General features: G+C 43.0%; 1 protein-coding gene across 1 annotated transcript; it reads right to left on the minus strand.

The window, feature by feature from the left end:
• Window positions 1-1,496: 1,496 nt before the first annotated feature.
• On the minus strand, window positions 1,497-10,433 carry LOC139302389 (solute carrier family 22 member 6). The gene is made up of 9 exons (XM_070926067.1): window positions 10,077-10,433; window positions 8,563-8,666; window positions 8,204-8,358; window positions 7,354-7,522; window positions 6,711-6,834; window positions 4,728-4,834; window positions 3,350-3,561; window positions 3,125-3,233; window positions 1,497-1,710 (listed from the first exon to the last, which is right to left on the minus strand). The coding sequence occupies exons 1-9, from the start codon at window positions 10,431-10,433 to the stop codon at window positions 1,497-1,499; spliced, it is 1,551 nt and encodes a 516-aa protein (XP_070782168.1).
• Between the last annotated feature and the right edge of the window lie 5,482 nt (window positions 10,434-15,915).

Here is a 15,915-nt window from a genome sequence, read left to right on the forward strand (position 1 = left end):
GGAACAAAAGCAAATATGGCGTATAAAAAGAAACTTGCATATAAAAAAATAGTGAAAAAGAGTAGAAATACTGTTGTATGTGTGTTCAGATTCTGGGTATCTTGCAAAGACCCAGAAAAACTAAGTTCAATGTTGACTTCCACTGGAAGCATAGAGGTTTGCCTTTGTAATAGTCCTGGAAAGTACTGACTGCCTCATGAGGTGTGGCAGCTCACATTGGTGCTGTTGTTGTTCATCGATCCGTCCTGGCGCTCCCGAAGACGTCCGAGTAAGTCTGGAAGACGACCTGCTTCACACCGCCGTCCTCCTCACTGGAAACATTGGATTCAAATCAACTTTGAGCCTCACGACAGTGTTGAAAAAGCGTCCGTCACTGAATCTTCAAATTCTGCTTTTTTTTGTTGTTTGATTCAAACCTGGTTCAGATTTTTAAAAGACTAAACACAAAGGGGCCAGTGCTTTTTTTAAAGTAGCCCTTCAATTAAATATTGTTAGTGGCTTGCAATAGTCAAAATTCATTATTTCAATCAAAATTATAATCCAGTAATATTGCCTACTGTAGCTTTAATATTCCAGCTCTCACTAGCTCCTCTAGTGGCATCTCTCTCCATGCAGATGGTTTTGGTTTTATTTGTCTGTCAGTCTTTGAGACATTTTTGTTTTTACAGATCTGCATCTCTTTAGGGACACGCAAAAACATGTTCGTATTCTAATCCTGAACCTCTCTTACTGTTTGAAGCCAGATTCACTAAACTCTCATAACTGCACAAACTTGTTTTAAGTCACTCGTTTCAGCCTGATGAATGACAATTATGAATGAATGAATGAATGAATGAATGAACGCCCCTACAATTGCCACATAAGACTGTCTGTCCTGCTCGGTGTGTGTGGGCGGGTTTCATTCATGAAAATGTTACCGTAGAAGAAAAAGAAAAATGTTCACACTGCGGAGCTGCCAACTGCGTGTCATCAGAGCTGTAATGTACTGTGACAGAAATAAAAAGGGAACGGCGTGACGACATGAAGTTAGATGCTAAAAAAAGCGTCTTATAGAGCAAAGCGGCCCGTGGCTAATATGAGATTAGAGACTATTCCTGCAGTAGTCATCATTTAACTACTCAATCTGCGTGTGCTGCTAATACCGTTGCAACCACCTAGCAAATATCTGAAGGTTTGACCTTTGGTTGTATATACTACTTCCAGTAGCTGAACACCACAAACAAAACTCCGTCCATGTCCATTGTTTTGGGGCAGAGGCAGAAATCTCAAGAATTGGACAAACTAGAATTAGTGAAAGGCAGACTCAATGAAGTCACAGTGACCTTTGACCTTTGAGTCAAACGTTATGGTGTTGAATAGCGGCCAAAAGGCCATCGCCGGCCCAGAGGCATAATAAAACCAGAACTACCTGCATGCCTGGATACAACCAGTGGCAAGGGATTGTTTTTTTGTAATTTGTGTGACCTGACCCTTTAAAAACAACGGTGATGTCAGACCTAGAGGCTGGACCCCTCCACGTCTTCGATGGTGTCAGGCAGGGGCCTATGGGCTGTCTCAGGCAGCAGCAGGGTGAGGGCCGAGCCCAGCAGAGGGCAGAGACCACAGACGACCATGGGAGCCTGCGGACTGATGCTCCTCAGAAGGTACATCATGGGAGCCAGGACTCCTCCGGTCCGGGCACACATGGAGCCTATACCGATCCCATTTTGTCTGTGAGTGACGGAGGAGTGAGAAGACAGTCAGAGCCTAAAGGAAAGCAAATCTAGAGCCATCAGAGAAATCTTTCTTCTATATTGATCTTAATCAGCAACAAGACCGATGGAACTTTGTGGTGTTGACCTGGAACTGACAGGTGATCCAGCTCAAACGTCCTCGTGATGCAGACATTATTCAAGTAAACATTACCTAGTTCTACAGCTTCTCAATGATGAGGACGTGTCTTATCTTTTGTCTTTGCGATAGTAAACTGAATATCTTTGTGTTGTGGACTGTTGGTCGGACAAAAGAAGCCATGTGAAGACGTCACCTTGGACCCGTGATGGTCGTTTTGCTCTAGTTTCTAACATTTGTAGAAGCAATTAATCAAGAAAATATCCATCGAGGATGAAAATAATTGTTAGTTGCAGCCATTATATGGCATTTTTACACATTTGTAATCCTGTGTGTGTGATTATATTCCTCCCAGTAACTGTTAAAGTACTCCGTCTGGTCTTGAGGTACCCAACATGAACAGCAACTGATCATTTCAGGATCAATATGGGACAAATTTTTATATTTAAAGATGAGGGGGGGGCCCTCATTACTTGGATTAAACTTTAATGCAGATGCCCTTTAGTGAAACCATATACCTCAAAAGCATTGACACAGTGTGTGTGGATGGTGTCAGTCTGCAAACAATAACATTAACACAGCTGCTCCTTCAGGCTGATGTTCCAGCATCTGGTTTGTATGTACTGCTCTGGAAAACAACACATGAAATCTATCAGACAAACAGGGCCACAATCCAAAATAGTTCCCACTGCATCAAACTGAAGCCGTTTATAATAAGACTCATTTGAGCTAATGTCTTCTGAATGTGGCCAATGCAATTATATTTACATTATTCAACATATGTATAGTATTTAACTACTTGCATTTCTTTAGATTAAAATAATCCCACAAGGATCTTATTCTATGTTTTATACTCTCATCAGGAGATGATTTTTTTTTTTTTTTTTTTAGAAAATTGAATAGAAAATTGTCAAAAACAGTCCAGCAAGACTTCTGCTGCAGCGCTCAAGGATACCATAAGAGTAACAGCTTGTCGTTTGCTGACAAGTTGCCAAAACGTTATCTCTGTTCCATAAAGTTTAGTGTGTAAATCACTGGACAATAAGTACAGACTGCTGATTGCTTTGAGTCAAGTGGCTTTTTTGGCATCGCGACCTCAATAACAACATCATCACAGCTGGCTTCATTTCAAAACGAGCACCTGACACGGTCATAAACCACAGAAAAATCACACAACCTGTCCCAGGTCATTCAGGGACATTGCCAAACCAGAGAGGTTCCGGTTTTAGTAAAGGCCGCTAAATCGTGAGGAACACACAGGGGTGTTGGGGGTGGGGGGTGGGTGGACACTCACCTGATAACAGTGGGGAACACCTCAGCTGAGTAGACGTAAATAATGGAAAGAGAGGCTGTGATTCCAAACTTCCCAATCATGGCCAGCACAGTTTTAATGACAGACAGGTCTAGAGGAGAGGGAAAAGAAAAGTGAGGGAAAAGCTTTCCGACAGACTGTAAAACACGGAACAAGCTTATTTCCCACTAATGTATGTCGCTAAAATGCACATGAGCGCGTTCATACCAGCGGGGATGAAGATGGTCAGCAGGCAGGCGGTGCCACCCACCGCCAGGAAAGCTAGCTGGGAGATCTTGCGGGAGCGGTTGAGGGTGAACAGGGTGATGGTGCGCGCGGGCATCTCTACCAGGCCAAAGATCATCTGGGTCAGATAGATGTTCATTCCAAAGTCAGAAATGTTGAGGGACAGGCCGTAGTACACGAGCACGTTGGCGAACCTGAGACACGTGGGGGAAAAAAAAGTAGAAAAGTACTTTCACGCAGTTCACCTTCACCTCTTCGTTACCTTCGTCACATGACCCACACCCTCTCCCTGCATGCAGCAGACAGATGAGAACAAAGAACCTTATGTTCTACATCTAAGCACTCGTCTCAGAGTTAGCATGTGCGGATGATTCTGATGGTTTTACCTGTCTCACTTTGAGATGGGCTTTAATGACAGTCCCTGCTGAGATATCACAGTCTCTAAAACAGGCAGAGCAGCCCACAGTGTGGTCAGCACTTTCCAACAACTTCACTTCAATAAAAATAAAAGTGCCTAGAGTCGAGGCGAGTAACATTTTAAATACCGTCCTAATGGTATTTCAAAGGTGCCAGTACAGCTCTGCGAGTGGGCGCTCCTCTGCAGCTCTTTGCAGGCTCGTTACCATAAACGAGCTGCACATGTGCATTCCAGCGTTCCTAATGATCTGTCGCTAATCCCCCATTGTTGGACTCGTTTTCAACTGTTCTGTTTAACTCGAGGATGTTCACCTGCTGATCCTACATCGTTACTTTGCGTTTGCTCTCTTAGTTAAATGGAGGTTTGGTTTCATCCTCGGTGACGGAACGCCAGCTCGTCTAGACGCAGGGAAGAATACTCAAGCCACGCTGTGTTACAGGTCACTGCGTTTTATGCAGAAAACCAAAGGAAATGATGTCGCTTGTTTTTTTGGGGGGATGGATGCGAGGATGCGGGCTTTTTGTGTGTAGCATTTGTAAGATGACTTAAATGTACATAGAGAGGAGTGAGCTTGAACACAGCTTTGACAACTGGTGGCAAAAAGGGGCTGGAAAAGTTCCAGACTGTTACAAAAGTGGGAGGGCGTCCTTCCTGTTTTATACCTGGGCTAAAAAGTTCTGCTGTTTGGGTGAGTCATTGTATAACACTAAAAAAATAAAAAAGCATTACTGCAGCATAACAGAACAGCAGTTTCTGCCTTGTGGAAACACATCTTGAACGGTTCCCATAGTATATATATATATATATATATATATATATATATATACGCGCTCAGTGTATCAGAGGCTAAAAGATGCTGGAGACAAGGATGCATTTGCAGATTCAGGTTTGAAGTTTTGAAAGTGACGTAACAGAGAAAGATAGCGCTCTGCTCATACTCACCAGAGATAAAAAACAATCAAAGACTGCTTCCTCATTTTGGGGGTTCGAAGCAGGTCTACGAAGGAGTGTTTTTTCTTCACCTTTGTTTTCCCTTCAATTTTATAGACCTGTTTAAACAGTGAGTGAGACACTCTGGAGTTAGGGTTATAAAAGTGACCAAACACCACTGTTTAAGTAGTTTGCATGCTTAAATGATAATGAGCCATGGAAACATTTATGCAAAGTAACAATGGCTGCTTCAGTGTGAGCCAGTTGTTTGATAGTGGAGTAACTATGTTGGTAACTAACAGTTGGTGCACTGTCGCTGCTACTGAAGCAGGAGGAACTGTTCAGAATTGTGCAGATGATCAACAAATCAGGATTTTGACGTTAATCTATCATTTACCACCATAATGTTTACAACTGCTGCATTTTGCTCGCTTGCCTTTGTGTCATTTCCTGTTAGAGTGCCGCAGGAATGAGTCCTAAAACCCTGAAATGAGTTAGCATTTGTACACTTCCGGCTCCCTCGTCTCGAAGTCAGTGGGTTTTTGGTGAGATGCCTGAAATGGTCTGTGGTTTTCTCCAATTTTGGAGCTTTTACGTGTCTTAAAAAAGGCGCTTGCTAACAAGTGTCTAAATGAGACTACAGAGGTGGTCGTGGACATTAACGCCCAACACAGAAAGTCATCAACTCAACTAGTCCGCCTTCACAGCCTCGTTGTGTTTATACTCTATATCTATATCTATCTATAGTCTCTTAAAAGTGAAGCTCAGTGGTGGTGACGTTGAAGTAATGCGACCGTGGTGTAGTTCCTTTATAGCCTAACGTTAGCTTTTTACTTCTGGCGATTCCATTTATGCTTCAAAAGTCATAAAAGTGGAGTTCATTAGTGAAGATTAGATTAAGTATCATAAACCTTTGTTTGCCACAGAGCTTATTTTCTGCAATAATCCAAAATCTGATGGAAACATCCCATCGGCTTTTTGTCAAGGGAATCAGGGCGATGCTAACCTCCGGGTCGGCCTACAGAAATACGTCCTCCCCTGCAGCACTCTATAAGTAAGCACCTGACCGTTAGCTAAACCCCTCCCCCAAAACGATTGTCCAATCATAGCGATGTAATAAGAGCGATACTGCATTTAAAGACTGTTTATTTATAGCCTTTCCAAACTAAAAACACAACATTAAAAGCGTAAGGAATAGACTAAACAATGTAAATCTGCTCTAACATAAACTGAAAACTTTAGCATGTTTGGCCAACGGGCTTACTACCCACAGCAATAAAAAGGTTTCAACATTCACTAACTACTTTAGACATATTGAAAAAGACAGACTAACACATCCAATGTGTGGTATTTCCCCACTGTGAGGAAGCTGGTCCTGGAGGCTGGTAGAATTTGTGGGTATTTTTAGGACTCCAGCAACCTCAGCCACCATCATCAGAGACAGTGTGGTGAACAGGAATGTAAGCTAAGCAGCCAAACAGCGTTATGTTGGAACAAAATATCTTTTCAGCTCTACACTGCAATACAAGAATGACGCTGTTTCTTTACTTCCATGTCTTCTGCACTTATTCAAGGCACTTTTTTTATTTTTTACTTGTTTCATAAGTTGAGATAAGTTAGCTGGAAACGTTAAATAAAAGCAGTGTTTTCCAACAACTCATGGTGCTAATGTTCGCTAACATCAGTTGACAGTTTCAGCTGACTAAATCGACGGTCGCTGGCGAAAAACAAGATGCTTATTGACTTATTGTCCCTAAAAAGACTAAGCATTTGCCACCGTTATCACTGTAAACTGGAATATGAGAAGTGTGAGCTTGAGAGGCGTAGCAGCAGTTATTAACGGGGGGGGGGGGGGGGGGGGTTTAGCAAAGGTGTAATGGGTATTTGTTATTATTGTTCACAGTTTGAAAAGACTACACAACTGACCAGTAAATCAAAAATATCCATAGACTCCATATATCCAGAGTAAATAATAAAAATATGTTGCATCTCTACCTGACACATCTCCAAATCTTTAGTGAGGGGCTTCCCGTTCATCTGCGCAGCTTTCATGATCAGTTCCCACGCTTCCTCTTTTCTGTCATTGGCCATCAACCAGCGAGCTGACTTTGGCAAAACCCTGCAAATGTAAAGACAAATTGCTCACGTGACCTACTTACAAACACCTGTGCTTGAGCCACTGTGCTCTGATAGACTTGTAATAGCAAGAAAAAGGGCAGGTGTAAGTAATAACGCTAGCTAACACTGGGACTCTTAAATGGAATGCAGCCGTTATTCAGGTTATCAGTTGTGTTTGACGAGTAAAAACAAGTGTGATAAGTAAAATCTATAGCAAGAGACAAACGGGGAGATACTCCTCAAAGTAGGTCAGTGCATTTTTTTCTGTACTGCTAAAGGAGTGTGGCATCAATCATGCATGACATTAAGCATTTGCTACACATTTTGTTTCCAATCATAGGGAATGAAAAGTGATATCCTTCATCACAGACTTTCATAAAAAACAAGCACAACACAATCCAGACAGCCTGCGGTTGATTTTCTACGAGATACTGTTGAAGTCATTTTTTGGAAACTCTCCCTCGGCCTGTCTGTACAGTCCGCACTGCATAAAATCTGGGTCACTCTGCTGACTACCCACCAGATGTAGAAGATGAAGAGGAAACCAGGCGCTGAGATGGCCAGCTGCAGTTTACGCCAGTCTCTTATGAGGTACGCCACTCCGGCCAGCAGAATGTAACCAAAGCCAAAGAAGTAGTCAGTGATTATACCAGCCAACATCCGCTGCTTAGATCCTGTCCACTCTGTGCCTGTATGAGAGACACAACCAGGACAGGGACGCATGAATTACACAGCATACTGTATGCAAACACAATAACTTTTAAAGAAACTATATAGCCGTATCAACCCAGTCCATTCCACAACCCACATTACATCATCAGGGTTATTTTCTCAGACTTTTGTACGTGTACAGACAGATTTTGGTGTATTTTGCCGGAGGTTTGAGGTATCCACTGCTGAGACACGTGCTCCCAATTTCTCTTTCTTAACCTGCAAATCAGTAAAACTGTAAATCTGTCAATAGTTTTCATTAGGCAAACAGCTGCTAATGAAAACAGTGAGGTCTGTGATTTATCTTGAGTACATGCGACATTCTTTCTGGAAAGACACGGTGCTATGGAGTTTAACACATGGAAATTTTTCAATGCTGTAAAGTACTTCCACTCCCTTCCACTGTACTGGGGTGGCAGCATAAGTCTCATAGTTGGATGTCTCAAAAGCATGGTTAACAAAATCAAACCAATCTGCCTGGATAGATACCGCAATACAATTTGAGTGGAAAAAAAACCCTTTAAATCAAGATAAACCCTTTCAAAGCATAGCATCGTAGCGTAATCACATCTTGTTTTATTTGATGTTTCATCATTGGACTTGAAATGAATCCGTTGACTTAAGATGCAGAGATCACAGATAGTCTACAAGACACTGACCTAGGACAAAGGCATTCATGATAACACCAGAGATGGACGTTCCAACCATAAAGCGAAGGGCAGTGTAGACGTAGAAATTAGGGGCGAAAGCAGCGGCAACCCCAAAGACAGCCTGGCTGGCCAGGTTGACGAGGATGATGATCCTGCGACCGTACCTGGATCAAGAAAAAGACATTTCTGAACGTGGTCATTCCATGTAAACACAACTTATTCTACATGTGCAAAATGCTAAGACAGCACATGATGAATTATAAGTAACAATTCTAGGAAGTAATGCAGAAGACAAAAGCAAATAAGTGGTAAGAAGTTACGTGATCTATTCAATAGTGCTCTGGAGATGGATGGGTGTTATGTCTTACTTATCAGCTAAGCTCCCAAACACAACAGCTCCAACCAGGAGGCCAAACATGTAGAAGGAGGAGCCCATGTTGTTCAGGCTGGCACTATCACAAACCAGGTCCCACTGCGAAGAGGCACAGGAAAGCATTTCAATGAAAACGTTTTTCATAGTGGTATTTTTTACCTGTTTAGTCTGAGAAGTAAATCCTGTACCTGCCGAAAAATTGTGGGTCAAGAGGGTGATTTTCATGACCCCTGACCTTTCTTTTAATCCATGAAATTAGCAGTGGACATTCATGGTCTCCAAGGGATGAATCCTAATGATTTTAGGTCTCCGTGACCTTTCTTGCACCACCATTAGGCCATCATTTCCATTTCCATTTCATTCAAAAGGGCAGATTCCTGACCGTGAACCATTTCTATGCTGGACACTGCATGAGCACCACCTTCATGTAAGATATCTGTTGATTGCAGGCTGATTGCACATTCATGTCTGCCTCACCTGATTACCAGCCACACCTACTCTCAGCTACCTGCTCCCGCTGCTGCTTGTCACCAGGCAATCAGCCAGGTATTTAGGCTGCCCCTCTCCACTCACCTGTTGCCAGGTTGTTCTTTGTTCGCCATGCAAGACTTTTCCGTGTTTATTGGACTGATCTCCCGGTTTCGACCCTGCCTGCCTGTGACCATCCTGCCTCGTCGCTGCCCCGGATATCACCTCAGCCTTCCGTCTCCGTCACCACGAGCTTCGCCTCTCCGTTCCCGGTTTCTGTCTGCCTCTCCCCTGGGCTGTTTGGTGATTACCTGCATCGACTCACCACGGAGCCTCTGGGGGTTAACGGCCAGAAGCAAGACCTGCACCATACCTGCCTGTATCTGTGCTGCGATTGGGTCCCATACCTACCTGTTACAGTGGGTATGTCCTGTATAGTTCTTTAGTGTGCAATCAGAATCAGAAATACTTTACTGATCCCCGGGGGGATTGCAATGTGAAACCAAAACTAATTGGATCAAAAGTATACAATGTAAAAAGGCTTAGTCTTTTAATAAAGGCACGTGTCACGGCTAGATTTAAACCCCAGCCTTTGTTCTTGAGGTTGTGACCTTCATACGAGAACTTCTCCGTTGGAAATCCTCTACAGAATATACCGCTAAGGGCCCTTATATTATCCGTAGCTGGAATGTTACAGAGCCCTGGGCATCTTCCCATCAAGGTCCCAGTGACTGTGGTCACTGCAGCCGATTGCCACATGTGGCACTGCTTTGTCCAATTGCATCATCTTGGTCATGTAACCGTTCCTGCGGCACACCCCTCTGGTTCATGCGTTACAAAACCTGGCAGGGTGGCAGGGTGTGAGGGAAGGCCTAGAAGATGCCTGCAGTGCGGGAGTCAATCTCTCAACCGTCAGTCTGTCTCGGATATCACCAGAGCGCATTGTAAAAGACTGCTAAGCCAGTCCACATTCCTGAGCTGCACGGAGTCCTCATGTCAAACACATCAGGTGAAAATGTAGATATTCAGTTTTTCACTCACCTCAGTTACTATGGTGCTTTGGAAGGTCTCTGTGCTGTACTCCCAGCCCCCTTGGCAGCTCCCAGTAGGGTGTCCATCGCCAAGAGCTACAGAAGCGCTGTGGTTCAAGGGGACCATGCAGGATAGCTCAGACCGGCCATCAGGAGCGAACGGAAGGCTGAGGTTGAAGTTCGAAGAGGCCGGATCGCCTGCTGAGGGCCGCGAGGAGCGGCATAAATGTGGAGGAACAGCCCCGGTGAAGACAGAGATCAGCATATGGAATGCCAAAAAGATCTGAGGTACACAGATCCATACATACAAGATCTTCTGGAACTTCCCAAAGCCTCCAATAAGACAGAGAATTTCATCAAAATTCATTTCTCTGGCTTTTTGTAGATGCACACTTAAAACGTGTCACTCTGTAACTGATCAGGTCTGTTTCAGAAGGTCCAAAAGTGCTCATAAAACAGAGCTGCCAAAGATGCGTAAGCAGCTAAAGGCAGAGAGCCAAGCGTCATTAAAATGTCTGGATAAAACACTGAAATGAATGTGTGCTAGGCTGATGATTAACAGGCATAGAAAGAATCCTCTCTCAGATACAGTCACACCTGTGTTGTGATCCAGTCTGACAGCAACCTGTGGCTGTCTGTAGTGAACTGTGGAGCTGTCTGAGGGTGATTTAACCTCAGGGTGATGGGAGTGAACTAAAGCAGGAGGGAGGTGTTTGCTCTCTGTGGGAGGAGCTGCTGTGTGATGACGGCTGAGCAGCTGCTTTTGTCTTTTTCTCCGCCTTCTCTCGCTCAAAAAGTTTCATAAGATTCATCTTAGATAACCCGTTTGTGACAAAACGGGCCTCACTCGGGAATTTTATGGGCTGCAGACAAAAGGAGCAGGAAAAACACCTTTGCATTGCTATAAACTTCTCATGTTTACGTTGTTTCTGAGAAAATACTAAAAGGTATCAAATGGCCTTTGTATTTCAGCTGTCAAACTTGTTCAGTTGTTCAAAGCAGGACATTAAGACCGGCTAAAAGACATGCACATTCCAACTGGTATTCAGCAATTCATCTGACATGGGATGCCTTGTGGGGGGAGTGAGCGTCTAAGCTGGTGACACAAAAGTAGTAGATAAATGCAGCAGGGCAGGATTAAGGCTGCCGTCATCACTAGCTCCCATTTCTCTGCCTTATCCGGCATCTCTTGGCTTGAGCTACTGTTGCATAGTTTGAACACGAGGGTGATTCTCTCTCCCGGTGAGCCTCAAAGCAGACATCATGATCAAAACCATTCACAAAACTGGAACAGAGCTCCCGGGGGTAATCTGAGAGGACTGCCGCTTGGCATGAGGTGTGGGGCTCCACTGTTCCAGTCTCATACTGTGAAGGGTCAATACATGAAATCCTATTCAAGGGTTTATATTCCCAAAGCGAAAACACGGCAGGAAAGAGTCACAGTTAAAGAGCAATTTCATGAATACGGTCAACTCGGTGCAGAGGCAACTTAGTACGTACTGACACACGTTTAAAAACAAGACCTCCATTCAGTGCAAAGCAGAAAATAGAGTAAAGTGAGTGAGTAAAGAGAGTGAGTGGCGCATGTTGCAAAACAAGTGTCCCCCAGGGATAGACATTACATCATAGGCCCGGACTGAAACACATTCAAACACTCTGGTGCCAGAGCTAATGAATAAGTCTGGCGACACTTATATTTTTCTTGCTTGAAGGAGGAGGAGCGCCCACAGGCGACTGTCAGAGATTTCTTTCTTCATCTATCAAACAGCACTATGCTGAATCAAAGCACAGTGTTTCGGCTTACATCAGGTACCAAACAGGAATGATGGGTCGACGACACACTGGGCATCACATATTATCGTAATTAGTCTGTCACCTGACTTGTTGCCCTTCTCTGCTTTACACATTGTAGCACCATCTTGTGGTTAAATCTAAACAAATCACACCCAAAAGAACAAACGACAGATCAAACGAGAGTCATCTCCAACGTATTGTGTCAAGAAAACTCAAGTCTAGCTTGATTGCCACCTTGCTCAGGTCAGTTCACTTTCTTAATGCCTTGAAAAGCATAGGCTAGGAATAGCATGGCCCAGATAATGATCTGCTACAGGGGTAATCAGATCTGGTCTCTGAATATAGTGTTTCAGTAATTGCTTTGTGTTCCCCATATATACAGTATTAAGCCACATGAAAATTTTAGCCCCAAAACCCCAACGGATGCACAAGTAGTACGTCCCTTTGCATTAAAGGTGTGTCCTGAATGGGGATGCTTGCAATTCTTTAGCGCAGGTTGTTAAAAACAAGGAAAATTCAGGCCAACTCTTTCATAAGAAATCAAAATATGCAGATGTTTTAAAAATCTTGATCTGATTTTGCCTGACAAGGCTAGAAAAACTAGAAGTGAACACACATGAACCACTTCTGCTTGACTTCCTCGCTGGTTGCATTAAAGATCCTCCGTCCTTTGGGCCTTGTGCAGACACTGATTCTCAGTAGATGGGTACCAACGACGTTCTGAGCAGTTTTAATCGCACGCTGCAAGGCCCTCCTGTCCTGGGCCGATCTCATGCCAATTTATAATAACTAATTAATAATGTAATTTCCCGTCAGGACGCTTTCTATTGCTTCTCTGTAAAAGTTAACAAGAACTTGGCGCAGGAATTTTGCCTTCTTAAGCCTCCTTAAGAAATACAGGAGCTTCTGAGCTTTCTTTACCAGCGTGGAGATATGTGATGACTATGAAACTGTTCACCTGCTCCACCTCAGCTCCACTGATGTAAAATCAATGATCAGCTCCTTGGTTCTTGCTAACGTTGAGCAGTAGGTTGTTCTCTGCAAGACTGTTGATTCCCTCCCGATAGGAATTCTCTGCATTGTTTGTAATCTGGCTGAGCAGAGAGGGGGCTGAGCACACAGCCCTGGGGACTAATGTGTTGGTCTGTTTGTGTGGATGTCCAATATCCTGTTGCAGTTGTCCAGAGTGCTGCGAGCTGAAATCAACAAACAGCATTCTGATGTAGGTGTTGCTATTTTCAAGGTGTGTGAAGACGGAGACGACATCCTCTGTGGATCTGTCGGCTCTGAAAGCAAACTGGTGAGGGTCCAGGCTGGCTGGGATGTTGTCAGTTTCTCAAAGCACTTCACGAGTGGTGGTCGTTTAGATTAGACACCGCAGACCTTTTTGGGACATGAACCATGGCGGCTGCCTTGAAGCAGGTGGGAACACTCTCCTGTGACACCTTTCTATTCATCCAGGCTTTCTGGTTGGGGAATAATTGTACTGTCTTTGTGAACAATAATCTAGAATTATTGGCAAGTTCCTATCCTAAACTGTAGTGCAACATCTTTAAATCAATTCTAGTTTCAAGAGAGAGAAGCTTACACCCTGGTAGTGGAAACAAAGCTGGAATGCTGGACAAACAAACCTTGCAGGATGCAGAGTGTAAGATCAAACAAAGAGCATAATTATCTTTAAAGGTGGGACACCCGCCCTCAAGCACAGGAAAAGACAATTAGTCCTCTGTCAACCGGCTCCAGCCTCACACAAAACCACCACAGAGGGAGGGGACATTTAATTCAATAACATTTTGGGAAATATGCTTATTTGCTTTCTCTCCAGGAAGGACTCTAATCCACTTCACTCTTAAGATAATTAGTTTAATGAGGAGTCTGCACATCAACTGAATCATTGAAAGCTACAACAAAGTCTAACAACAGATGTGTATTGGCATTGTTAGGACATGCCACTGAGCATTCTTTAAATTCCCTGCTGCTGATTTAACGACATTCTGTCTGGTGAGCGGTTTGGCCTCCTGAAAGTCAGCAATGCTAGGTTCTCCAAAGATGGAGAACAATGGCTGGCTATTTCCTCATACCCATAAAACCTTGCGTTGTGGGGCTGTTTCTTAAAGATAGCTCAATTTATGCACGCCTGCCACAAATCCCAGGAGAAATTCATGTGTCCACTGGTGCAAACTGCATGTGCCTGTATGTAAATGTACCATTGTATTTAATTTACTGGTCTTGTTCTGTTGATCACAATACTCACGATCAACTGCAAACGAGCCAGATTAAGCTTAAAAGGCTAACTGTCATCTGTTGTCCCCTGGCGAGATGTGCAAAGGCACCATAAAAATAAAATTTAAAAAAAGCATCAGACGAGTGAAAAGGTTTACAGTGAACACGATAAATTCACAGCTTGTTCAGTTAGAGAACCCTTCAAGTGGGAACAAAGTAGGTTTTATACTAGAGAGTGGATTAACTCGCTTTATTTACCTTTCGATGCCGGTCTGTGGGTTACCTCAGAAATATTCCAAAATGAAAAAAAAATGTATTAATTTCACCATCATCAGTTAACAAAGCATTCATTTTGATTTGTTTCGTGTATATACTGAGGAAGGTTAAAGTCTCCGCATCGCTCTGCACAGACCTGAAGATTTTATCTGCTGCTGCATCACGCAGTCACACACTTCCGAGGAGCTCTGTGGGAACATAAAGTTTAGCCATATGCCTCTTTCTTCAATTTTTACATTACTTATAGACAGAAGTAGTTGTCAAGGCGGGATGCCTGGGAGTGACTGTGATATCCTCCTGAGAACCAAGGGAAAAAAGTGTCTTACGATTTCTGTTTTTGTGTGATTTCCTATCTATTTGGGCCTAAAAAAACACCTTACAATTTTAATTTTTTAAAATATATTTTTTATTTTAATAATAATCTAACATGATCATAAAATGTAATACATTAGCCTGAAACTAAATAAAACATACAAGTTAGTCGTGGCCCAAAGAGTACAACGACTTTGCTGCTCCCTCTCTGCCTCTGACTCTCATCAGATTCTCCTGCATCTTCTTCCTCTCCTTCTTCATCATCATCTTCACCTATCACAGGCTGATACTCATCCTCCTCATCCTTTTCCTCATCTGAAAGCTCCAAATCTGAATCTCCCTCTACTATCCGGTATAGAATCCTCTCTGCTTCACTTCTTTCTCATACAACAATGTGCAGTCATTAAATACATTAAAATGGTCCTGGTGTCCACTACAGTTGACATTCATTAAATGCCTGTTATTTCAAAACAGAAATAATGAAACTGTTTTCAGATGTAAAAATATTGTTCTTAACATGTTTATGAACAAGAATATATATAATTATCATGGTAAAAATAGCAATAGATAAAGAATATTTGACTTGCCTCTCCTCTTTCCATAAAATGTGGTTGTTGGTATGGCAGCCATCTTGATAGAGGAAAAAAGTAAAGTTCCCAGCATGCAAACCCATCACATGACACATCACTGGAAAGCCCAGGATGTCCCCTACAGAATACTATAGGGCTTATTTGGCTCCAAATACTTAAGAAAGATATAGGTGAACAAAATGTCCATTATAAAGGACATAAATGAATGGGCCGGGTCTCAGGAGGATATAATTGCTGCTTTTCTGGAATTAAAGTGTGTAAAGACACCCCCAGTGTGTGGGCTTTTACATAGAAAACAAAAAGTGCAGGTGTTTCGACGCGCATGATAGACTGTTGGCTACAATGCCTTGAAATGCAAATTGTTAAATCGGCCGGCTGATATTAAGATATCACAGATATATATATATATATATATATATAAGTAACAAGAAATTGCAGTTCGCAAATGACAAAGATATGTGTTTGAAGTCATTTAGAAACCACCACACTGCAAAATGTTCCGCTCAGCACATCTCTTTGTCACAATTCTTTAGTAATGAAATTTATGGGATCAGCAAAGTTACTGCAATTAATGCTGACGGGGGACATGAACGTCTGAACCAAATTTCATGACAGTCCATCCAACAGTTGTCAAGACATTTCACTCAAAACCAC

Source organism: Enoplosus armatus, chromosome 19, assembly GCF_043641665.1.
Source record: "Enoplosus armatus isolate fEnoArm2 chromosome 19, fEnoArm2.hap1, whole genome shotgun sequence".
Taxonomy (NCBI): Eukaryota; Metazoa; Chordata; class Actinopteri; order Centrarchiformes; family Enoplosidae; genus Enoplosus; species Enoplosus armatus.

What these genes read in the sequence shown, in the direction of transcription:
- LOC139302389 (XM_070926067.1), bottom strand. Translation starts at nt 10,433, where the DNA reads ATGAATTTTGATGAAATTCTCTGTCTTATTGGAGGCTTTGGGAAGTTC. An exon ending in CTCTTCATCTTCTACATCTG is followed by an intron (nt 6,835 to 7,353) that starts GTGGGTAGTCAG and finishes TTACATTTGCAG; the next exon opens with GGTTTTGCCAAAGTCAGCTC. An exon ending in GACCATCTTCATCCCCGCTG is followed by an intron (nt 3,234 to 3,349) that starts GTATGAACGCGC and finishes CCTCTCCTCTAG; the next exon opens with ACCTGTCTGTCATTAAAACT.